Raw genomic sequence first — 24,661 nt, 5'->3', positions numbered from 1 at the left:
TGTCCGGTTCTCTGTTGCTTCTTGACCTACATACAGGTTTCTCAGGAGGCAGGTAAGATGATCTGGTATTCCTGTCTCTTGAAGAACTTTTCACAGTTTGTTGTGATCCTCACAGTCAAAGGCTTTAGCATAGTCAATGAAGCAGAAGTAGATGTTTTTCTGGAATTCTTTTGCTTTTTCTATGATCCAACAAATGTTGGCAATTTGATATCTGGTTCTTCTGCCTTTTCTAAATCCAGCTTGAACACAAGTTCTCAGTTCAGGTACTGTTGGAGCCTGGCTTGGAGAATTTTGAGCATTACTTTGCTAGTGTGTGAGATGAGTACAATGAGTGTAGTACTTTGAGCATTCTTTGGCATTGCCTTTCTTTGAGATTGGAATGAAAACTGACCTTTTCCAGTCCTGTGGCCACTGCTGAGTTTTCCAAATTTGCTGGCATATTGAGTGCAGCACTTTCACAGCATCATCTTGTATGATTTGAAATAACTCAGCTGGAATTCTATCACTTCCACTAGCTTTGTTTGTAGTGATGCTTCCTAAGGCCCACTTGACTTTGCATTCCAGGATGTCTGGCTCTAGGTGTGTGATCACACCGTCGTGGTTATCTGGGTCATTAAGATTTTTTTTGTTATCATATTATCCATCAATTCCACTCCTAGGTGTGTACCAAGAGAATAGAAAACATGGGTCCACAGAAAAACTTGTACATCAAAGTTCTCTGCAGCATTAGTCATAATTGCCAAAAAGTAGAAAACTACTCATATGTCCATCTTCTGAGAAGTGGATATATAAAACATGATAAATCCATAATTGGAATATTACTTGGTAATAAAAAGGAATGAAGTAATGATACATGCCACGACATGGATAAACCTTGAAAACATCATGCTAAGGGAAAGAAACCAGTTTCAAAAGACCACATGTTGTAAAATTTCATTTATACATATTCAAAATGGGCAAACCTAAGGAAACAGAGGGGGTTTCCCAGGTGGCACAGGGGTAAAGAATCTGTCTGCAATGCAGAGACACAAGAAAGGTGAGTTTGATCCCTGGCTTAGGAAGATCCCCTGGAGGAGGAAATGGCAAGTCACTCCAGTATTCTTGCCTGGAGAATCCCATGGACAGAGGAGCCTGGCAGGCTACAGTCCATGGGGTCACAAAGAGTTGGACACAACTGAGCCCTCACACATGGAAAGAGAAAGTAGATTATTGATTGCCTAGAACTGGAGTGGTTGAGGGGAAACGGGGAGTGGCTGCTGATGGGGTTTCCTTATGGAACAATGAAAATGTTCTAAACATAGATTGTGGTGATGGTTGCACAACTCCATGAATATGCTAAAGCTACCGAATCACACACTTTTTTTTTGTTTTTTTTTGGTCACATCATACTAGATCTTAGTTCCCCAATCAGGGATGGAATCCACTCCCCCTGTAGTGGAAGGGTGGGAGTCGTAACCACTGGACTGCCACGGGAGTCCCTGAATTATACACTTTAAATGGTTTAATTTTATGATGTGAATCGTGTCTCAATAAAGGTGTTTTTAAAAACAAACAAACCTGCCTTTCCTTCTTTCCTAATAGAAAAGCAAGAGCTGGATCTCAGAAGATGACTTCTACCGGCCTCCCCGGGAACAGCCCACAGACAGTCCTGATGCCGCCACAGCTTCTCCCAGGGGGATTCCTGAGTCAGGGCCTGGCCTCCTGGTGCAAGAACCAAGACGAAGCTGCTCCATGGAGGCCTTAGACAAAGCTTGCGCGCCTTCCCCAGGAAGCGGGAGAAGCAGGGCTGCCCCGGCGCCGCCGGAACACAGGAACTTCAGGGTGGTGCATCGCCGGCAGATGGGTAGGCAGCTCTGCGGGCTTCTGGGTGCCGCACTGCGCATGAGCAGTGCCTTGCGGAGCGCAGGTGGCAAGTCCTGTTTTGCGTTACCGTTTGGGCAGTATCTTCTCCCATAAAAAACCTCATCCCAAAATGTAATAAGGAGCACCCTTGCAGAGTAATTCAGGAAGGCATTTTGGGAAGAGCAGTGTATTTTCTCATAAAATCTTTTTAAAAAATTTTAGTGGAATATAGTTGATTTACTATGTTGTATTAGTTTCAGATGTACCGCAAAGTGAATCAGCCACACAGATACATACATCCACTCTTCAAGTCTTAAGAAAGTAATGCTCAAAACTGCCTACAGAGTACACGAATACTGTTTCATACACAGAAATGGAAAATAACTTCCCTGAAACTCTTCTATAAATCTTAATGATTATATATAAGATTATATGTAAGATACGTAAGATAATCTTATGACTATACAGGCCTCTGGACTCTGGAGCCCAGAACGAAAGCCCCGCCTCTTGAAGGCTCAGATGTTTCCACTGCTCCTCCCTAAGGCCTTTCTCTCAGACGGTTTATTTAGCAGCTCCGGTGGGGTTTATCAAATCTACAGTTTGTTGGGTGTCCTCTGTGTGCAGTTCACAAGGAGGCCAGCTTGGCCTCCACACCCTGTGAAATTCCATAAAGCATTAACTAACCATAACCTAATTTTTCTGTAACCCTCAGAAACAGACAAATGTGCAAGTGTGTCCTAGAGTCCGTCTGTTTCTCTCCTCGTTCTCTGTTTGCAGTGACCCAGCAGAGAATGCTGGCTGGGTTTCTGGGGCCCTGGCTCGGGGAGTCTGGGCACAGCTGTGGTTTCCATGCCACCTCCTCCTAGGTTTTTCTTTCAGCCCATGTGATGGTTACAACCATACCAGAGAAGGTGTGCTTTATGCCTGCATCATCAGGTATGGAAGGATAGGAAGACCCTACACAATGGTTTGAAATCTCTAAGGCTAGTCCAAGCTGGGATAGAGAATTGTGTGTCCTTTGGACCCCCTTGTTCAGGAACGTGGCTAGCCCCCAGGGATCAAGGAGCCTTGGGCTCTGTGTGGTACACATACTCCCTACTCAACAGATACTTATTGGGCACCTGCGATGTGCCAGGTACTCTTCTAGGTGCTGGGGACACAACAGGAAATGAAGCCCGGTCCTTATCTTCATGGGAGTTGTGTTCTAGTGTGAGAGACAAGAAATAAGCAGATGAACAAGTAAACATATAGTGGGGGCAGGTGATCATTCCTGTGGGGAATAGTAAACTGGGGAGGTGGGCAGGGTACTATTTCATGAAGGATGGCCAGGGACTTCCCTCATGGTCCAACGGTTAGGACTCCACACTTCCACTGCTGGGGCCCATGTTCCATCCCTGTTCAGGGAATGAAGATCCTGCAAGCTGCATAGCACAGCCAGAAAGTAAATAAATAAATAAAGGCTGGCCAAGGAAGCCCTCACAAATTAGGTGACATTTGAGGAGACTTGAAAGGTGGGGAGAGGCACGAGGCGATCGTTGTATTTCAAGCAGGGAGAATGTGTGCAAAGGCCCTGCGACAGGAACATGCTTGATGTGTCCAGTAAGCAGCAGAGACCATAGTAGCTGGAACAGAGGCGATGGGAAGAGGGTGGCTAGAGATGATGTCAGAGTGATGGGGTGCCTCGTGGGCCACAGTGAGGACATTGGCTTTTGCTCTGAGAGAGATGTGATCTGATTTGGGGGACTCTCCGGGGGAGTCATCCTGGCTCATTTCTTGAGGTGCTTCAGGGGGACATGGACCAGTCAGGAGGCCACAGCCATAAGCCCGACCAAGAATGATGGTGGACCAAGCCCCTGAGGTAGTGGTGGAGGCGGTGAGAAGTGGAGGGAGGCTCTGGATATACCAAGAGGATTTGCTGATAGATTAGATGTGGGGTGTGAAAGGAAAAAAAAAATCAAGGATAGCTCCAAACTTTTTAGCCCAAGCATCTGGGAGGCTGAAGTTTGCCATTTTACTAGATGAAGAACATCAGGAGAGAAGTGGGTTTGGAGTGGGAGAATCAGGAACATGTTTTTGGACGTGTCAACTTTGAGAAGCCTATTAGACATACACGGAGCAGATGGAGATCGGAATCTAAAGCTCAAGGGCGAGGTCCAGGCTGGAGATAAAAACTGAGGAGTTGTTGGCATAAAGACCCAAGACCAGGGAAGATCAGCTAGGAAAAGTGGGTATTAGTAGAGAAGAGAACCAGGGCTGAGTCCAGGGCCTCCATAAAGAGGCCAGTGAGAGGAGGGAGCATCCGGGAGATGGGAGAGGGGGGCCAGTGATGACAGAGAAGACCCCAGGAAAGGGGGGGCTCTGCTGTGTGCAGTGATGCTGATGGGCCAGGCCACTTGGGGACCAACGACTAGCCTTAGGACTTGGCAACAAGGCAGGCCTGGTAGCTTTCCCAAGGGCAAATTCTGTGGACTCGGGACAGAAGGCTGCTCAGAGGAGGTTCAAGAAAGAACAGAAGGAGGGGGGCCCAGAGACATTCCCACACCTCACCAGGGGGGTTTCTGTAAAGGGGACAGAGACCCAGGGTGGTAATTAGAGATGCGAGTAGAGTGGAGAGATATTTAATGCTGGGAGAAATAACAGCGTGTTTGTGGGCTGGTGGGAATGATCCAGGAGAAAGGGAGAAGACAGCGACGTGGGAGGGGCAGAGAAGATTGCTGGAGAAACATCCTTGTCCTTGAGTAGGAAGGGTGGTGGTGGGGGGACCCCTGCACAATTGCACAGATGGGAGGGGGGCCTCAGAAAGGAGCACAGTCAGTTCATCCCCAGCGATGGAGCTCAGAGTGTGGGTGCAGATGCTGGAAGGGGCAAGTGTATTGTAATAAAGCGCACACAGAGGTGATTGTTGAAGTGCTTTTATTTTCTCAGTGAAATTCAGGAACTCAATCATCAGCTGGGGTGAGGCTGGGAGGGAGGCTCTCAAAATATGTTCCCATCCAGCCGGTGGTGGCCTGTGTTCTCTGGGTGGTCACGGAGTCCACACCCACGACAGGACTCGGGTCCCGGAGATTATCCAGGGTGGTGAAGGGCCAGGCCTATCATCTAAAGCACCTCTTTCTGCCCGCAGGGCTGTCCAACCCATTCCGGGGTCTCCTGAAGCTGGGCACGGTGGAGCGGCGGGGGGCCATGGGCATCTGGAAGGAACTCTTCTGTGAGCTGTCCCCGCTGGAGCTGCGCCTCTACCTGAGCGGCAAGGAGCGCACCTGCATGGAGACCTGCTCGCTGCTGCGCTGCGAGTCCGTGGGGCCGGCCCACAGCGACGGCCGCTTCGAGCTGCTCTTCTCTGGCAAGAAGCTGACCCTGCGCGCCTCGTCCCGGGATGAAGCCGAGGACTGGCTGGACCGGGTGCGAGAGGCACTGCAGAAGTACCGGCCCCAGCAGGAGGAGGAGTGGGTGACCATCCAGTACCCAGAGCAGCCCGAGGACCCCCCAGAGGCCCCCCAGGGTGGCCACCCCGCCCCCTCGGATCTGCACATGGAGGCTGAAACCCCCCAGGGCCCGCAGTTCGACTGGTCCTTCTCCCAGGTGCCTGAGCCCGATGCTATCAAAGAGTCCCTGCTCTACCTGTACACGGACCGCATGTGGATGCCCTACATCTTCTCCCTGTCCTTGGAGTCCCTCAAGTGCTTCCGCGTGAGAAACAACGAGAAGATGTTAAGTGACAGCCACGGAGTTGAGACCATCCGAGACATCCTGCCGGACACGAGCCTCGGGGGCCCAGCCTTCTTCAAAATCATCACGGCCAAGGCCATCCTGAAGCTGCAGGCCGGGAATGCCGAGGAGGCCGCCCTGTGGAGGGATGTACTGCGCAAGGTCCTGGCGTCCTACCTGGAGACGGCCGAGGAGGCGGTGACTCTCGGCGGCAGCCTGGATGAAAACTGTCAGGAGGTGCTGAAGTTCGCCACGCGGGAGAATGGCTTCCTGCTGCAGTACCTGGTGGCCATCCCCACAGAGAAAGGCCTCGACTCCCAGGGCTGCTTCTGTGCAGGTGCTGACTCTCTGTCCCCACCTCCAGCCTGCCCGCACTGGGGTTCCTGCTCTAGGCTCTGCACTCCTTCCTGCTCCCCACAGGTGCCCCCGTACTGCCCCGGGAATGTTGCAGCAAATTAAGCTGTTCCATGATCATATTATATTCTTCTGGAGCCAGGGCTTCAAGTATTTTTGCATGCTTTTACAAGTATACACAGGTATTTAATTACAAAAATAGGCTCATACTACATGCTGGCCAATAGAACCTTCTGTGACGATGACAATGTTCTAGAATCTGTGCCATCCAATAGTGTAGCTACAAGCCATGTGTGACTACTGAATACTTCGTGTGGCTTCCTAGTGTGGAAGGAACTAAATTTTCATTTGGTTTTAATAATATATGTATGTGCATGCTCAGTCGTGTCCGACTCTTTGCGATCCCATGGACTGAAACCTACCAGTCTCCTCTGTCCATGGAATTTCCCAGGCAAGAATACTGGAGTGGGTTGCCATTTCCTCCTCCAGGGGATCTTCTTGACCCAGGGGTCGAACCGACATCTCCTGGGTCTCCTACATTGGCAGGCAGATTCTTTACCACTGAGCCACCTGGGAAATCCTTTTTAATAATGTGTTTAAATGGGCACCTGTGGCTTGTGGCCACAACTTTAGACAGCTCAGCTATATCTATGGTTCTGCAGCTTGGCTTTAATCCAGTTAGGAATATGTTATGCATGTTCTTCTACATCAGTACCTCTGCTCTGTCATTAGCATCATCAGATCCAGTCCTTCCATGCCAGGCACTGAGCCAGATGCTTTCTTTGGATTGTCTCATTTATTTATTTATTTTTTTCATTTATTTTTATTAGTTGGAAGCTAATTACTTTACAATATTGTAGTGGTTTTTGCCATGCATTGACATGAATCAGCCATGGATTTACATGTGTTCCCTGGATTGTCTCGTTTAATCCTCACAACAACCCCCTTGGGATTTGTCTCTATTTATAGCTGAGGAAACTGAGTCACAGGACTGGTAAGTACCTGTCTCAGGTTCACACAGCCAGTGATGGTGGATCCAGAAGAGGACTTAGTGGTCCCAGAACCTGTGCTCTTAGCCAGACGTCCACAGGGCCTCTCCACTCCCGTGCTTTCAAGGCCGCGTGATATTCCCTTGCTCACCTCCCATTTCTAGGTCTTCTTCCCAGTCCAGACACCCATCTCCTTCAGCCCGGGCCCTCCAGCTAAGCTGTGAGGAGGTGGCCCTGCTGCACGGGGAGACGCAGCTGTGCGCGGTCTAGGAGCCGTCCCGTCGGGGTGGAGCATGTGGGACTGGAGGGGAAAGCCTGCTTCAGGCATCTGAAGGAAGTGGTCTGCGGTTGGTCCCCCTTCCCCCCACCCCCGGAGGATGGAGAAGCTATGCAGAGCAGCGCTTCTTGCAGAAAAAAGTCTTCAAGCCCCTGTTCACCCCTTGCCCCCCTCCCCCACCTGCCAGCCCCTAACACTCACACTTTGCCCTTTAACCCACGGGCTTCAGGTTCAGAGAGGAGGCCAGGCCCCCAGGGCTAGGAGGAGGGCTTCCCCACTGGGGATGTGGATGCTGGCAGGCAGCTCTCCCCACCCCTGCCACCACTATTCCTTCCACCCCTGCCAGCCCCCAGCCAGCCAGGCTGAAACTGGGGGAGCCTGGGCCTTCTTTCTGCCCACAGAGCTCTGTGGTCCGGCCACCAGCCTCTGACATCTGACTTGTATCTCATAGTTTACTTTCAAAACCTCATTTAAACTTTGTAATAACCCCCACAAAGTAGCAAATAGTAGCTGAATTGGAACCTTGCAAAAATTCGGTGAGGGTCAGGATGAGACAGCGCATACACCAAAGAACCAGCCCTTCTAGTCTCCAGGAGGCTGAAGGGACTCCTCCTGGCCCTGTAGGAGGCAGGGCCTGTGCTCAGGATTTCAGCCCTGCCTCTGGCGCCCTGGGCACACCCTACTTTATCCCCTCTGCCCCCTGCTTTGGGGGGCTTCAGCAGAGGGGCTGAATCTGGGCCCTGCACCCCATTCCGAGGTAACAGGCCCTGGCTTCAAGCTGGCACCAGACCATGTCCACCATCTCCAGGTGGCCTCCCCTCTGGCTCCCTGTGTCCAGCCCCGTGTCCCCAGCTCCTGTCCTCCTTGCCGAGATCCTGACTCCCTGCTTCCATTCCTGGGCCCCGGTGGAGGGGTGAGCCTGGCGGAGGCTGGGATTGGTGGACAAGCAGTGGAAACATCGAACAGAGGCAGTTAGGAATGAGAGAACGCGGGCTCTGCTCCAACCTGACCCAAACTTGACTCCATCTGTGCACCCAGTTGTGGTGTGACTGGGCAGGTTTCCTAACCTCTCTGCATCAGTTTCTTCAGCTGGGAAACAGTGACAATAATTCTTAACAGAGTTTTGTCATAAAGGTTAATTACCAGAGTTGATTATGATTTGGTGGGAGTATGAATGGCAGTTGTTATCTTCACGCTCTCCTTTCTAATCTGGCTGCTTTCCCTAGCTAGCAGGCCCTTCACCTTGGCAGCTGCTCTGTGGCTCAGGAGCTGACTCTGGCCCCACCGCTGCTCACCCTCCCTCTGTTCCTCTCCCCAGGCTGCTCCCGGCAGATCGGCTTCTCATTTGTACGACCCAAGCTCTGTGCCTTCTCTGGCCTGTATTACTGTGACATCTGCCATCAAGACGATGCCTCAGTGATCCCGGCCAGGATCATCCACAACTGGGACCTCACCAAGCGCCTGGTAAGTCTTGAGCCCAGCCTGTCATGGCCATACAGGGCTGCTGAGCGACAGGGAAGTGGTTGCTCCTCTTTGCTGCTGCCGTTCATATGTTTGGGGGAGTTTGGCTCTAGAGAAGCCAGGGTCACTAGTTTAGGCCCCATGATGTGGGGGAGCTGACCAAAAAAGTAATTTGGTGCTGGTCTACAGCACCTGGGCAGAGCTCTGTCCACGCCTGCCTTGGCCCTCAGGTGGGAATCAGGATGGTTCACTGTAGCTCTCCATGGGCACAGATAAAACTGCTTAGAGCACCAGCATAGATAGATAGGCAGAAATGATAGAATAGATCAGATATAGAGGATGGGTGGATGGGTTAGGTGGGTAGTTGCATGCATGGGTTGAGGGGTGGCTTGGTGGATGGATATGAATGGATGGATGGATAGATATGTGGATGAATGTATAGATGGGTGGATGGATGAATATGTAGACGGGTAAATAATGGATGGATGGATGGTAGATGGATGGATGGATGGGTAGATGATGGATGGATGGATGGGTAGATGATGGATGGATGGATGGATGGATGAATTGGCCAGCCAGCTGGCACACTTCCCCCTGGGAGCAGTCAACCTTTTCCAAGCATACAGGCATCTACTTTTTGTTACTTTTGGAATCATACTGGGCTCATACTGCTTTATAACATGTTTGTTCAATTAAGATTACATCTTGGATACTTTTTGATGTTCACCAAATGCTTTTAAATATGATGTATTCTACAGTCTTTCAGATTTTCCTCTTCTTCAGCTGAGCTTATCTACTTACATAGCTGTGTTACCCTGAGCAAACTCTTCCACTTCCCGTTTCCTCGTCCATCAAGGGTGGTTAATTACAGTGCCTGTCTCTGGGCAGTGAGGGCTAAAGGAAACAGAACCACCAGTCACTTAGATGGTGCTCCTTCCCTTTGCTAAGGCCTCACCTTCTGCCCCTGATTCATTCGGTCAGGATCTGCCTCAAGGGGTGCAGGCTCGGCTTTCTCCCAAAGGCACAGATTTCTGCTAAGACAAGACACAGAAACAGAGGAAGTAGCTGTTTACTTCTCTTGAGACCCAGGCCTGCCAGCCACACTGTCTCCTCATGTGTCCCCATCAGAGCCCAGAGAGCATAATTCTCAGAACCAGTACCACCCTGACCTCCACCCCTGGGGATGGGAACACCTATTAGCTTCCCTTTGGTTCTCTTTCTCTTTTTTTGGCCATGTTGCATATGGGATCTTCGTTTCCCCACCAGGGATCGAACCTGCACCCCCTGCGTTGGAAGCCCAGAATCTTAACCACTGGGCCACATTAGCTTAGAGAAGTCCCAACATTAGCATCACTTTGGCTTTTTTATTGGTTACCTCATCCTTACCCCTGCCCTCAGTGTTAAGTATTTAACTAACTACATGGAGAAAAATTAAACCTCAAGATGACCACAAATGCAAAGAACCCTCTGGACATAAAACACTCTCACCATTTACAACATCCGGATGCCCCTGTTGAGCCATCTCCCTATTCACTGCTGTAATTTTGGTGCCACTTCCTTTTTCCAACTAGAAAATTCTAACAATTCCCTCGGCATACCTAAGGTCAGGAAGCATCCAACTCTCTCAAAGATGCCAGACCTGGGAAAGACAGGAAGGTTCAGAATAGGAAGTGGCTGGCTGGCAGGTTCGGGGCCCCTTTTCCACTGTCTGGCTGACCCACTTTTGCAAGGCCTGGCTGGCACTTGGCAGGATGTCAGCCCCAGCCTGCCGCTTCTCCCGTTGTCTGTCTCCTCCACCCGTAGGGGAGGAACAGTCCCAGGGGAGCTCAAAGCTCATGCCTGTCTATGTACTTGGCAGTTTTCAGCGCGAATTCCTGCATGTTATTTCATCTGGGCCTCACCCTAAGCCTGGAGCTGAGTTGTGGGAAGGGCTGGGCAACAGCAGTCTGACCTGAGTCAGTGACTCACCAGGCCTTTGCCAGTGGGATGCCTGTCGGCTGGGGGCTGGTTCCTCAGGGCTCTGGGAAATGGGGAAAGATGGAGATATCAGTGAGGTGAGAAATGCTGGTGAAGCCGGTAGAGCAGCCCCTGGCCTAACAGTCTCCTGCTGGCCCTGTCCCATCCCCCGGGCCCAGGGGACAGATGCCTGAACCATACAGACACCCACAGAGTCTGATGGCAGCTCCCATTCACAGAGAAGCTGCTTACCTGGATTTTCTTTTAATCTAAACTTAATCCCATGAGGTAGGTGCTTTTCTTTCCCCCATTTTACAGATGAGAAAACTGAATCACAGAGAGGTTAAGTAAGTTTCTTGAGGTCATACAGTTGAGAAGGGGTGGAGCCAGGATCCAAAGCCGGACTAAGCACTGCAGAGTGATTGATGGTGGAGAACATCTCAGCTCCTCCATGCTTATCCTCCCCAAAGAGACTGCAGGGGAAGGGACTTCTCTTTGTAAGTGAGGAGGCCAAGGGTGCAGAGATAGCACTCAATTCAGACCTGGGCTCTGCTTTCTTTCTGGTGGCTTTGATAAGTCACTTTAGCTCCTCTGAGTCTCAGTTTCCATATCTGTAAAATGGGGATGATGACACTTTCCCCTCTGGGTTGTTGTGAGGATGAAGAAAGGATGTGGTCAAGGTCCTTAACCCAGTGTCTGGCAAATTATAGGTGCTCAGTAATTGGCATTAGGGTCAGGGCTGAGGGTAGAACCTTCCATGTCTATCAAGTGGGAGAAACCCAGATCGATCACTCAACTCCATATGGAGACTTGGAGGGAGGCCCTGCCCTGGTTGGTGCTGTTAGTGAGGACAGAAGCAGCTCGGGAAACCTCTGGTTCAGCTGTATCTGATCCATGGTTTCCTGTGGTTGGAGCCTGACTCAGATCGGTCACCTGGTTCCTGAGTCGGCCCAGGGTAATGTCTGTTTCCTTTCAGCAGAAAAATGGTGGTGGGGGTGGGGAGGCCAGGAAATAGTGGCAAGGATCTGTGAGGCCCAGGCAGAGAGGCGTGTGGACCCTCCTTCCCTTCCCCGCGTGGTCAGGGAGGGGCAGCCGCTGGTGCCAAAGGGGAAGAGCGGGTTTGGAAGCCAGATCAACTGGGTTTGAATCCTGACTTATCTGAGCTGTGGGCCTTGGCCAAGTCACTTCCCCTCTCTGAACCTCAGTTTCCTCATCTGTAAAATGAAGATGGTACCGCTTCCCTCGGCAGGTGGCTGGAGGGGTGAGGGAGGGAGTAGGTGACCCAGCGCCTGGCGACCTCAGGCGCTCACCAGATGGCCCTCCTGTCTCTCCCTCGCCGCCCCGTGGTATCCTCAGGTCTGCAGGCAGGCCCTGAGGTTCCTGACACAGATCCGGGCCCAGCCCCTCATCAACCTGCAGCTGGTGAACGCGTCGCTATACGAGCACGTGGAGCAGATGCGCCTCATCGGGAGGAGCCGGGAGCAGCTGAAGCTGCTGGGGGACTACCTGGGCCTGTGCCGGAGCGGAGCCCTGAAGGAGCTGAGCAAGAGGTGAGCACCGGGACGGCGGGGACACACACAGACAGACAGACAGACACACAGAGACACAGAGACACACACACAGACAGAGAGAGACACACAGACAGACAGACAGACACACAGAGACACACACACAGACAGAGACACACAGACAGACAGACAGACACACAGAGACACAGAGATACAGACAGACAGAGAGAGACACAGACAGACAGACACACACAGAGACACAGAGACACAGAGATACAGACACACACAGACACATACACAGACAGAGAGACAGACAGACAGACAGACACACAGAGACACAGAGATACAGACAGACAGAGAGAGACACACAGAGACACACAGACAGACAGACAGACACACAGAGACAGACACACACACAGACAGAGAGACAGACAGACAGACAGACACACAGAGACACAGAGATACAGACAGACAGAGAGAGACACACAGAGACACACAGACAGACAGACAGACACACAGAGACAGACACACACACAGACAGAGAGACAGACACACAGAGACACACACACAAAGACACACATAAAGAAACACAGATATAGACACACACACACAGGTGCACACACACACAGGGACGCACACACACAGAGACAGACACACACATACAGACAGAGATAACAGACACACACACAGATACAGACACACACAGACACAGAGATACAGATACACACACACAGAGACAGAGAGACGCACACACAAAGAGACACACACACATACACAGACACACATAAGAGTGGCTTGCTCAGTGCCTGGACACAGGGACACACAGACACACACACAAACACACACACACACACATATACTACACACAGGGTCAGTGCACAAGCAACTTCTTGGGAGAAATGCCAGGGCTGGGTGGAGGACTCCCTCTCTGCGTTTAGAAGTGGCTTTTATTTGTGCATGTAATGCATTCATTCATTTGACAAGTGCTTATTGAGAACGCACTCAGTGCCGAGCGAGGGGTCTGGGCCCCAGGGCTGAGCACAGTGGACTTGGGTTCTGCCCTCTGGAGGGCACAGCAAGGAGCAGGGCCGCGGCTACCCCCAGGAGTGAGGGTGGAGGAGAGAGCAGGACGCCCTTGGAAGTACAGCGGAATGGAGGGTCTGACCCATATTGGAGGGGGCCGATGGTGGGGGGCTTCCTGGAAGAACTGACCTCCAGTGTGAGACCTGCGAAATGAATGGGAAAGAGGGGATTTGCAGGAAAGAGTGTTCCAGACAGAAGTAGTGAATGTGTATGGGCTGTGGATGAAGGCCCCATGTGTGGAAAGAAGAGGGAGAAATTTCTGGGCAGTGAGAAGGGAAGTGGGGATGTGGTGAGAGGAGACCAGAGACGTCAGAGGGACTGGTCTCCTGGTTCCCCAGGTTCCTATCAGCCCTCCGCCGCACGGCGGCTTTGCAGCAGCCCTCCCCAAATCCTTGCAAGGGGACAAGGTTGGGGAGGGACCCTCAGGATGCCCTTCACAAAGCTGCTTGGTACCCAGTGCCTGGGGGGACTTTCAGTGCTCAGTTGGGGGTGAGGAGTGACACCTTCTGTGGGGCTATGCTGTCCTGGGGCCCCAGGAGGACAGACCTCGGGTGCACAAGCTGGTGCCTGCTGCCCAGCTAGGCTTCATTCCTGGTTTCTGGGGACTTGGAGCAGCTCACAAGCCCCTCCACATTCCCCGTGCAGCCTCCCAACAGGGCTGGTACAGACCCCCTGTCTCCTGGGCTCCCCTGCTCAATCCTGGTCCCTGTCCTCCCAGGGCTGCTCTGCATCAGAGAGATGCTGTGGGGAGCCCTCTCTTAGGCAAAGCACAGAGGCTGGCCCATCACAGGCTCTCAGAGCAGCGGGCTGATCCCTGGTCTCCTGCACAGGGCCTGGAAGAGCAGAAAACCCTCTGGGGGCCACCATGAGGGACCCAGATGGCTGCTTCTGGAGAGGCTATTGCTGTCTCCATCATCAGTGGCTCCTGGGTCCCACTCACTCCCCCTTTCTGAGATTCCAGGACCCAGGGCCCCAGAGTCTGCCCTCCTGCCCCCCTGTCCAGGGTGGTGAAATCTCAGGTCAGGTGGGACCCTGCGACCCTCTTCAGTTCAGGGATGTCTGCAGACCTGAGTAGACCTGCTGCCTGTAGGGCGGGTCCTGGGTGCCAGCCTCACTTGCCCATCCCTACCCTGCTGAGATTGGTCAGCAGCCTTACTGGCCTGTCCAGGTTGCCCTGTCGGGGCACTGGGGACTGTCTTGCCTCTTTCTCTCTGGCTGCTATTTCCAGCCTTCATGAAAGCAGGACCAGACCTGCAGAAGTCCCATTTCAGAAGCAGCATAGGGTGAAGAAAGAGCTCAGGAGCAGCCTTCACCTGGCCCCAGACTTGCTGTGTGACTCAAGGAAGTGGCTTCACTTCTCTGAGCCTCAGTTTTCTTGTCTATAAAATGGGCCAGTGATCCCCATGTTCATGTGACCTGCCGGAGTTGTGGTGAGGGCCACATGAGGGGCCCAGTGTCCAGGGAGGGACAGAGACAGGTGAACAGATGGCCCTGGGTGAGGGAGGCGTGTGCTGTGAGGGAAGGAGGCAGGGTGCAGAGAGCCAGGGGGACTTCTTGGAGGAAGTGGCATCAGCTGAAGGTTTGTGGAGTTTTCTTTTTCCTTTTAAAAAGAAAAAAAAAAAAAAATGCTTTTCTTCTTTACAAACATAGTATTCAAGTAGTGTTAAAGAGAACCAAGCAGAGAGCTGGGGTCACCCTTCTCCAGTCCGGCCACTGTCGGTACTGTAAGCACTTCCAGATCACACTCTGTCCTCACTCACAGGAAAGCGGAGTTGCCCCAACACAAATGGCGTGTGGTGAACCAGGGTTTGGCGAAAGAACCAGAGGAAACCTGGGCGGGCTTTTCTGCAGGGAACCCATGCTGTGGGGGTGGGGAGTCAGGGGGGTAGCGTGGGTTGCCAGGACCTTCGCAGGGCTCAGCGCAGCCAGGTTGTGGGTACAGGGGCTAGACCTCGAAGACCCTCTGTGCCACCACAAAGGCATAGGATTTTATTCTGCTGGCAGTCGGAGCTGTTGAGGAGTTTTGAGCACGGGATGGTCACACTCCCATCAAGAGCAGTTTGGCAGCAGCGGGGCGTAGGGGCTGGTGTGGTACCTGGCGCAGGAGGTGAGGAGGCCTGGACTGAGGTGGTTGGAGTGGAGGCTGAGAGGACAGGAAGGGTTGAGGAGAAACCGGCAGATCTTGGGATCCCCTTTCTCTCAGGGGGCTGCCCTGACCTCCCCTCCACAGCAGCTGGAGGGCCTCACTGAGGGCCTCACAGGCCCAGGGTAGGTGGCCTGGCTGGCCCCCTGGGCTTCCACGACTCTGAGCAGAGGGCAGACGACAGAGAGGACTCTCCATCCACCCTTCCTGCCGGCTCAGAACAGCCTGTGCGCCCCCTCTGCCCCTCCCCCTGCGTTTTCCTGGTGATAAACGGCAGCTTCCGGTTCCCAGAAAGCCGGAAGTTTCCCGGGGAGACCGGCACGTTGCGCTGAGTGGCCACTTGGCAGCACACCACGGGCTGCCTGGTGGAACTCGCCACCTCGGCCCCTGGTGGGGTTCCTCCTGGAACCGGGGCCGTGCCCTGGGGTGGGCACAGCCAAGCACCCACTCCAGATGCCGCGGGGCCGGGCACCTTCCTGCCTCCAGATGTCCGGAGCACCCTGGGGCAGGCTCCTGCACGTCCTTGAACTGGGAGAATTCTACCCCCAACCCCACTACCGTACAGACACACAGCAAGGCCAGGCAGGAATTTTTTGCAGGTGTTTCCTGTCCATCTCTCAGGATGTAACCCTTGGGATCTCTGCCATTGGTGAGGTGGCAACTAGAGCCAGGCTGCTGGCAGCTAAGCCCTCGTCCTCTGCCTCCCACCCCTACCGCTGAAATGGGATCTATGCACTCAGGACACTTCCACTCCTCTCCCAGAGCGCCAAAACCAGATGCTTAAATGTCTGTCCCTAAGCTAGACCATGGAGAAGGCAGTGGCACCCCACTCCAGTACTCTTGCCTGGAAAATTGCATGGATGTAGAAGCCTGGTAGGCCGCAGCCCGTGGGGTGGCTAAGAGTTGGACACGACTGAGCAACTTCACTTTCACTTTTCACTTTCATGCACTGGAGAAGGAAATGGCAACCCACTCCAGTGTTCTTGCCTGGAGAATCCCAGGGACGGGGGAGCCTGGTGGGCTGCCGTCTATGGGGTCGCACAGAGTTGGACACGACTGAAGTGACTTAGCAGCAGCAGCAGCAAGCTAGACCAGAGGCTACAGTAGGAAGGCAGAGGCCATGTCCTGTACATTTCTGTCCCAGCACTGTCCATGGTATGTGATAGTGGCAGTAATGACAACTATTAATAACAGCCTCTAGGCATTCACCTGGGAGATAAGGACGCAGGCTCTGGAGCCAGCCTACTGCTTTCAGACTCCAGCTGTGCCTCTTACTAGCTGTGTGACCACAGGCAAGTTCTTTAACTTCTCTGTGCCTCCATTTCCTCTTCTCAAATGAGGGTTATAAAGCGTCGACCTCAGAGGATTCTTGTGAGAATTAAATGAATTAATATATCAAGCTCTTAGTCCAATTCTTGGCTCCAAGCATTAGCTTTCATCATCCTCCTCCTCATTATTTTTTAGACTTTTTAAAATACCTTTAAAATTTTTTTTCAACTTTATTGAGTAAAATTTACAAAATTGTAAGATATTTATAGTATTTTTTGTGATGATTTGATATATAATTATACTGTGAAAGAGTTCCTCCCATCTTATTAATTCACACATCCATCATCCTCACATATTTTATACATATTATACATAATGTATATATGAAAAGTGAAAGTGTTAGTCACCCAGTCATGCCCAACTCTTTGTGTCCCTAGGGACTGTAACCCGCCAGACTCCTCTGTCCATGGAATTCTCCAGGCAGGAATACTGGAGTGGCTTGCCATTTCTTCCTCCAGGGGTTCTTCCCGACCCAGGGATTGAACTTGCATCTCCTGCATTGCAGGCAGATTCTGTACCATCTGAGCCACCTGTATAGTGTGTGTGTGTGAGAGAGAGAGAACATTTGAGTTCTGTTCTTGAATTTCAATTATACAATACAATGCTATCAACTGTGGTTAATAATTATTCATTTACTATGTACAAGGCACTGTGCCAAATGCTTTAAATAAATTATTTAATCCCCAAAAGAGCTCTCTTGCTCAGGTGAGGACACCTGAGGTTCAGAGAGGTTAAGGAGCTTGCCCAAGGTCCTGGTCACCTGGAAGTCCAGGTCCCGAGCCCAGGCTGAAGCTGTTTCTCCCTGGTTAGTAGCACAGAGGGAGTGAAAACAAACACAGGTGGGCCCAGATTCCTTCTGAGGAACCTCTTGTCTTTTCTTTGAAGGCTCAACCACAGGAATTATCTCTTGGAGTCGCCTCACAAGTACAGTGTCGCCGACCTCCAGCAGGTGAGAACGCCGCCCCTGAGGTGTGTGTCGGTCGCTCAGTCATGTCCGACTCTGCGACGCTATGGGCTGTAGCCTGCCAGGCTCTCTGTCCGTAGGGTCACAAAGAGTCCAGGCAAGAATACTGGAGTGGGTTGCCATTCCCTTCTCCAGGGCATCTTCCCGATGCAGGGATGGGACCCGCGTCTCCTACACTGCAAGCAGATTCTTTACTGTCTGAGTCACCAGGGAAGCCCAGAGGAACCTAATTCCTAGAAACTTATTCCTGGAGAAATCAGAAAGGGAGATGTTGGGGCGGGGGCTGCTGCCTGCAGTTTATGGAGGCAGGACGACCCATCTTCAGCCTTTCAGCAGCTCAGAATGGGTGTCTGGCCGTCCACGCTTCCTGGGGCAGTAACTGAGCCCTTGGCCCCACTGGGACAGGCAGGCACCACAGCCAAGCCCAGGATCACAGGGCTCAGCCCCCTTCCAGGCTGCGAAGGCGTAGGGAGGGTGAGGGTTTGGGACATTCCTTTCCTCGAGGGAGGGGACCGTGGATTCCTGTGTGCACAAGGACTGCACGCCTGCGTGGCTCGGCCTCACTTGGGGAGGTTTTGTTGCCCAAGTGGAAGGAAACTTCTCTTGGAGTAGGAGTACTCCAGGCAGGATGCCAGGAGGAGCAGCAGGCCACATCTTGCAGACAGCCTCGGGCCTGACACGGCCTCTCAGAAGGCCTTGGCAGCCGGTGCTTGCCCTCCACAGATCGCGGACGGGGTGTACGAAGGCTTCCTCAAGGCCCTGATCGAGTTTGCCTCCCAGCATGTCTACCACTGCGACCTGTGCACCCAGCGTGGCTTCATTTGCCAGATCTGCCACCACCATGACATCATCTTCCCCTTTGAGTTTGACACCACAGTCAGGTATGCAGACGCTCTGCCAGCCCCCCTGCTTCCCACCCCTGGGTGGGGGGCGAGTCCCAGGGGCCACTGAGAGGGGTCAAGCCAAGCCCTCAAAGGACTCCCTGCCTCCCCCGAGCCGCCCATCTTCCTAGAGAAGAGGTAGCTGCTGCCCCTTTGAGTCGCATGGGAGGACCTTGGTTTTGTCCTCTGCAAACAGGTGGAGGAGGGGCTGGGTGAGTTACTGGCCTAGAGTGTTGGCACAAGGCCGGGAACAAAGTGGGCACCTGGTGGGCAGTACCTGCCACTGCCTCTGCCCCGTAACGATTGTCCTCAGTCATCCCTCATTATCAGAAGCCTCTAAATGGAAAGAGGCCTCCACCAAGCCTCCATTCCAACCCATTTGGGAGTGGAAAACTGAGCCAGTGGGAGCATCCATTCATTTTCAGTAGGTGTCCCCAGACCCAGACTCAACCCCCCCGAAAAGACCTAGGGCTGAGTTTCTTAAACAGTAGAGTGTTTGGAACACAGGCAAGGAATCATTGAGTCTCCGCAGTATTTCTAAGAAGGGAAATACAATAGAGGGCATCTGTGTGCATCGTGGGGCTTAGAGATCAGCACCGCGGCGAGAACCTTTTTTCCCAGGATGGAGAGGCAGTGCCGCATGCCTTGGGTGGCTGGCTCTGGTCAGGAGCACCAAACAGCCTCGAGCCCCAGAGGCTCGAGGTCCCAGCTGCGCTTGCGGCTTTCTCCCAGGTGCGGCGAATGCAAGACTGTCTTCCACCAGACCTGCCAGGCCGTGGTCAAGAAGGGCTGCCCCCGCTGTGCCCGCCGGCGCAAATACCAGGAGCAGAGCAGTCTCACCTAATCCCGCCTCTTGTCCCCACCCGGGACCCAGGGCTCAGCCATCCCAGCTGGGTTGGCCACCAGCCTGGCCACACTCTCAAGGTGTCACAGAGCCAGGAAAACTCTCGGATGAGACCAGAGCACTGGCCTACGAGAGGGAGCCCCGGGAGCCCCTGATGACACCTCCTGCCCCCCCACCCACCTGCTCCAGGAGGTGCGGACACCAGCAGGTGCCCCCTGTCCGAGGGTGTGGGCGGAGGGGGGCTTTGCACTAATCGGCCCGGCTCCCCTCACTGACACCCCATCTCCATGAGGGCTGTTCAACACTGTGGAAACAAGACTTGGGAGCATTTTCAATTCCACATTCCTGATTAAAAGGTCTAGTTTTTTTAAGGTGGGTTTTTTTTCCCTTCATATTTCGACAGAAAATATTTTTTTATTCTTGACCCTCCACAAGTCACCCAGGAAATCCAGGTTCTCACCCTGAGCGGATGTGTAGAAACCGCTCAGGCCCAGCTTGGAGGTGGGTGGTGGCCGGGTGGACAGGCCCCCCAGGACAGAGCCCACCAGCTGGTGGGTGCCTTTCCTTCGCCCTCACCGGGCGCTTGCTGCTGACAGCTCCTGTACAAGGTGCCAAACTGCCCTGGGCCAGGCGGGCTCAGTCCTGAGGATCACGATCTCCACCCACCCCCAATCTGCTCCCTGGTCCCCCCTCCACCTGAAAAGCCCGTCAATTTCTCTGTGTCAAACCCACCCCCCACCCCTCCTGCGGCTCTCCTGTAGCCTGGGATCTTGGTCCCGACGGAGGAGGGCTATGACTCGGAACCAGCACTGTCAGCACTTTGAGCCTTCCTTGGTCCAGGGGAGGATCGTCGTCATCTAGCCCACCCCTCAGCCCCCTGCCCTCCTCACTCCTGCCCCCGACTGGCAGCCAGATGGGCAGGGGGCTGCTGCAGACACATTTCAGGAATGCACCCCCGCCTGACGGACCCCGCCGGGACCGAGGTAGACTGTGTCCACACTGCCCCCCGCCGTCCTTCCATGAAGAGCGCCAGCCCTGCTGCAGAGATGCGCAAGGACATGCAGGAGAAGCCACCCGTGGAAGGATGCTCAGCCTGTTTATGAAGCCATGAGTTCACAAAGTTCTGCTGGACTAACCCAGGAGGGCTGCTGCCAAGAGATTGGAACATTTCACTGGAGCACAACTGCCTTTGGAGGGGGTCTTTGGGTGGAGCCTGAAATTGTTTTCAAAGCGATATTTAGACCCTGGGGCTTTGTGGGGGGGCATGATTTCTCTGTTGCCTCCCCCCACTTCTCCTGGACCCAGCAGGCCCCCCTCAGCCCTGGTGCCCTCCTGACCATCTTATCTGTGCTCAGCTGAGATTGGAGGCCTCAGGTAGATATCCCCCTTCACTGTCAAGAGACGAACCCACTCCCACCTCTCCCTTGGGGTGATTCGGCTGCTGAGTCACCTGCCCAGCCCTGTAGAGCTGGATAAATTGTGCAATAGAATGGAGGAGGTGGTGGGCGGGTCAGGGAAGGGGCTGTCACATAGCTTCTTTGTCCCCATCACGGAAGCTGGTGCACACCTGTGCTCAGCCTCCTAAACCAGAAAGTGGATCCTTAGCCCCACCCCCACCCCCACCCCCAGCCAGCATTAATGCTCCACCAGAAACACAGCCTGATCAGAGCCATAATTGGTGGGCTTGGGGCGGGCAGCACTGCCTCAGCCCAGCCCTGTGAGTGTATTCTGTATCCCAGAAGATCCCTAGGCGGCAGCGGGAGTGAGGCCCTGGAGAAGTCCACTTTGGTTCAGTGGGGGCTGGCATACCACACTCCCTACCTTCTCCGGGATCAGTAGCATTAAAGCTGACCGCCCCCCTCCCTACCACCAAAAAGCTGCTGATGCTTTCAGATGAGTTGATTCACCCTCTTCACCTCCAGTGGAAAGCTGGTATGAACCTCAGTAGTGCCCACACTATTTTTAAAATTTCGTTTTATGCAATAACCTGTTTCTAGAGGGCCCTGGCCCTGAGAAGTGCTTTGCCATGTATCGGAGGAACTGCGGCCATGTGACTTTTGAGTGATTTTGCAGTAAAGACCTGCTGTTTCTAATCTGTGGTCTGGTTTCTGAATCTGAAAGCTGTCACTGACTGGGGGAGACCACAGGCGCTCAGATACTGTCTGATAGCCTCCACTGGCCTCAGTCAGTCCCTGGGCACAGGGGAGGGCTGGAGGGGGGTGGTTATAGGTAAACATTTGCAAGCAGGGGGCTTGTGTGCCAGGAGTGAGCATGGAGAATAGTAGAAGTAATTCTTCAGTCTGTCCCCCACCTGGCCTCTCCTCTGAGTCAGCCCTCCCCCCACCATGGGGTAGGATTTCAGGGCCTTTGGGGAGGTTTATTCACATACACTCATGTAACTGAAGCGAATGCCTGGAATCCCACTGTGATGGCTTCTTTCCTGTTCCTTAAATGTCAAAGCACAGACCCCTGACATTGGAACGTGTGAAACCATTCCCCATTGGTCATCCAAGGTGAGAGAAGAGGCTCCGGAAGGAAAGGCTTGTGAGCAGGGCCAGATTCAGGGCTCATGGTTTTAGGGCTCCACCTGGCCTTGGCTGCCAGCTTTCCTCTGAAGTTCCAGCAGAAGTCTGGGGGTGGGGAGGGCCTGCAGGAGGAAGCCCACTGCTGCCCTTGTAAAGACAGAAGAAGGAAACAGGCTAATTCCCAGGGAAATCAGGGTGCAGGAACTTGGGACTGAAAGATTGATGTCTGCAGTTTCCTGTCCTTGAGGCAGCCTTTCAGCCTTTGAGGGAGTGCCCTCTGCCCATCACAGGAGCCCCAGCTTCCCTCGAGGGCAGGAGGTGGTGGGCTCCAAGGAGCCCTGAGGGACCTGGTGTGAAGAGGCCGGGCCCAGAAGAGCACACGGCCTATGCGCTGCCTTTACACTCAGTTGTCCATCCTTAGCAAGGTGTTTCTGAGAATACTTGTTTCTCCCTTCCCCCTCCTGCCTAAAGGAGGATGGCAGATGGGGAGTTTGGAGACCCCAGTTCAACCCCAAAGAGGAGGGCTCATCTCATAGTAAAACTAGTGATAATAATAACTCTTCAGATGTGTGTTCTTACAATGTGATGATAATAATACGTTAGCCTGACCTGCTGCAGCCCATGGGGTCACAGAGAGTCACAACTTACAGCAACAACAACAATCCTATGAAGTAGGTGTTACTGTCCCCAGTTTACATGACAGCAAACTGAGATGCAGAGATAAGGTAAGCATCTTGAGTACAACCCCCGGAGGTTGCCCTGAGCTTTGACAGATTGGCTGGGGGGGGGGGGGGGGGGGCTCCTCCCCCACAAGGATCAAGGCCAGGGGTGGGGGAAAGGGGATGGAGTAGAGCAGCAGTGGAGGGAAATCTGGCCCGGCTTCCTCCCCGCTCATCCCACCGTCCTGGCTCTGCTGCCTTCCTCCAGGAGACAGCCAGGTGTGGCCCAGTATCCCCGGGAGGTGCAGGGGAAGGGGGTGGCGTCTGCGCTCCTCGGGCGCTGGCCCGTCCCAGAGAGGACAGGAAGCCAGGACACCGGGGATTGTCTCTCGCAGCCGCAGCCCCAGCCCCGGGAGGAAGTTCTGCCGGGTGCTCTCCGCGGGTGCCTCCCTCGCTATATTGTTGAACAGGAAACAGGGCAGCGCGGGAGCTGGGCTGTGGAGGAGGGAGCACGGGACGCCGAGCCCCCCGCGCGCCTGCCAGGACAAGTGGAGGCCAGGCCAGCGAGCGGACACCCCGAGGTGCCTGGGCCGGGCCGGACTGGGCGGGGGTGCTGATCTGGGGTGGGGAGGGGGACTGCAGGTGGCGGGGTCCTCACCCGGCAGCACCAAGAGTCAGCCCTTCGCACACCGCGCAGAAGCGGGAGCTGCGCGGTCTTGGAAGGAGGGCGGTTCGGGACGGATCTTCCCCTCGCTCGGGAGGAGGTGGGAAGCGAAGGGCTGCCCGCCGTCCTGGGGCAGGAGGGGCCCAGGTCCAGGCCCCCTGCGACGACCCAGGCGTGGGCGCCGCTGCGACTCTTGTCTGTCTCCCAAGCCGTGGACGCAGGGCACCTCCTGGTGAAGGGTCGGTCCTCGCGCTCCAGGGACCCTCCCCTCTTCCCCGATCCCTCTCCTCTTCGCTCCCCCCAGGATCGGGGAAGGAGCCGAGGACCGGGTCCCCTCCCCACCCAGTCAGTGACCACGCGCTCCGGGGAGCGTCTCTGCAGTGGGAACCCCGCTCCAAGTTTTTCCAGGCCTGGCCGAGCTGAGTTCGGAAAGGGCCTGGGGAGGACGAGGATGGGACCAGAGCGGCAGTGCCTGCAATCTGGGTGGTTCAGGATGCAAATAACCTTGCTAGAACTGGGGACGCTCCGGCTAGACCGCAAGCCAGGGCGAGCAGTCCTGAAGCATCGCGTCGGCTGGACGCAGAACCTCTTGGAAGCCGTATCCCGAGCGTGGGGGTGGGGCGCGGCGGGGGCCGGACCCTATCCTCCCTTGGCTCCACTCGTGAACCTTCCGTGCCCCTTCGGCCGCAGCCCTCCCTGCCCCCGCCCCTCCCTCAGGCCTTCTCCTGCTCGGGTCCCGCCTCCAAGGCCCCACCGGCCCAGGCGGATTTCTTCAGGCCCCGCCTCGCCCCTCCCAGACACCGCCGCTTCGGGAATTGAAGGCGGTCCTTCCGAGCGTCGCTCACCTTCTTTGCTCTCCTTGCCAGCTCCAGCTCCCTTAAGTCTCTCCAGCCAAGCCGTCTGAAAACCCCGCCCAAGGAGATGGCAGGGCCCTAACCTGCATCCATCCGCCGGCTCCACCCAGCCCGCCCATGGGCTCCGCGAGGCCGGCCCTGCCGACGTGAGTGAGCGGCAGGGGCTCCGGGGGAAGGTGGCGAGAAGGGTTGGCTTAGCTCCAGTCAGCTCAAGGACCCCGCCTCCAGGGCCCAGAGTGCTCAGTGGCTCAGTTTACACTCCTTCCCCGTCGAGGAAAGCTTGAGAAAGTAGAGAAGGAGCGCTGGGCGCCCCGCGGCCAGACCCCGTGCCTCGGGTCCCTCAGACTCAACCAGAGGCCGCGCTCCCACCTGCACCTGCTGGTCCCAGGTCACCATCGTGGGGCAGTCGGTGTGGCCGATGTAAAGGCTTGGAGGGACCAGCCTCATAGACGGGCTTCCAGTTGGGCTGTGACCGCCGCTCCCCCGACACACCAGGAGAGTGGGTTGTGGTGTTCACTCCGGGAGAACTTAGGAGGTCCCTTGGGTACACCGCACGGATAGTCACTATCAAAGAGTGCATTCTCTAGGGGCCACTCTCGTGGGGCAATATAGAGATCGCG

At 54.3% G+C, this 24,661-nt stretch overlaps 2 protein-coding genes across 10 annotated transcripts in view; both read left to right on the top strand.

Moving 5' to 3' along the window:
- Nucleotides 1–21,432, top strand: part of PLEKHM1 (pleckstrin homology and RUN domain containing M1) — a 56,499-nt gene extending 35,067 nt beyond the window's left edge. For all 7 annotated transcript variants that reach the window (XM_061144274.1, XM_061144275.1, XM_061144278.1 and 4 more), the window contains 7 exons: nt 1,582–1,843; nt 4,967–5,887; nt 8,489–8,634; nt 11,944–12,137; nt 17,536–17,599; nt 18,338–18,495; nt 19,228–21,432. In XM_061144274.1, coding sequence (XP_061000257.1) covers nt 1,582–1,843; nt 4,967–5,887; nt 8,489–8,634; nt 11,944–12,137; nt 17,536–17,599; nt 18,338–18,495; nt 19,228–19,339 — 1,857 coding nt within the window. In that variant the 3' untranslated portion in view covers nt 19,340–21,432. The remainder of the gene's footprint in view (nt 1–1,581; nt 1,844–4,966; nt 5,888–8,488; nt 8,635–11,943; nt 12,138–17,535; nt 17,600–18,337; nt 18,496–19,227) is intronic.
- A 1,470-nt stretch (nt 21,433–22,902) lies between these two features.
- ARHGAP27 (Rho GTPase activating protein 27) overlaps nt 22,903–24,661 on the top strand; it is a 37,388-nt gene continuing 35,629 nt past the window's right edge. For 2 of the 3 annotated variants that reach the window (XM_061144266.1, XM_061144265.1), the window contains exons 1-2: nt 22,904–23,104; nt 24,054–24,187. The gene's annotated coding sequence lies outside the window, so the exon portion shown is untranslated. Of the gene's footprint in view, nt 23,105–24,053; nt 24,188–24,661 lie in introns of all 3 variants that reach the window. The other variant, XM_061144267.1, reaches the window with a different exon arrangement.

Source organism: Dama dama, chromosome 5 (genome assembly GCF_033118175.1).
Source record: "Dama dama isolate Ldn47 chromosome 5, ASM3311817v1, whole genome shotgun sequence".
Classification (NCBI taxonomy): Eukaryota; Metazoa; Chordata; class Mammalia; order Artiodactyla; family Cervidae; genus Dama; species Dama dama.
This window is presented reverse-complemented; position numbering and strand designations above follow the sequence as displayed.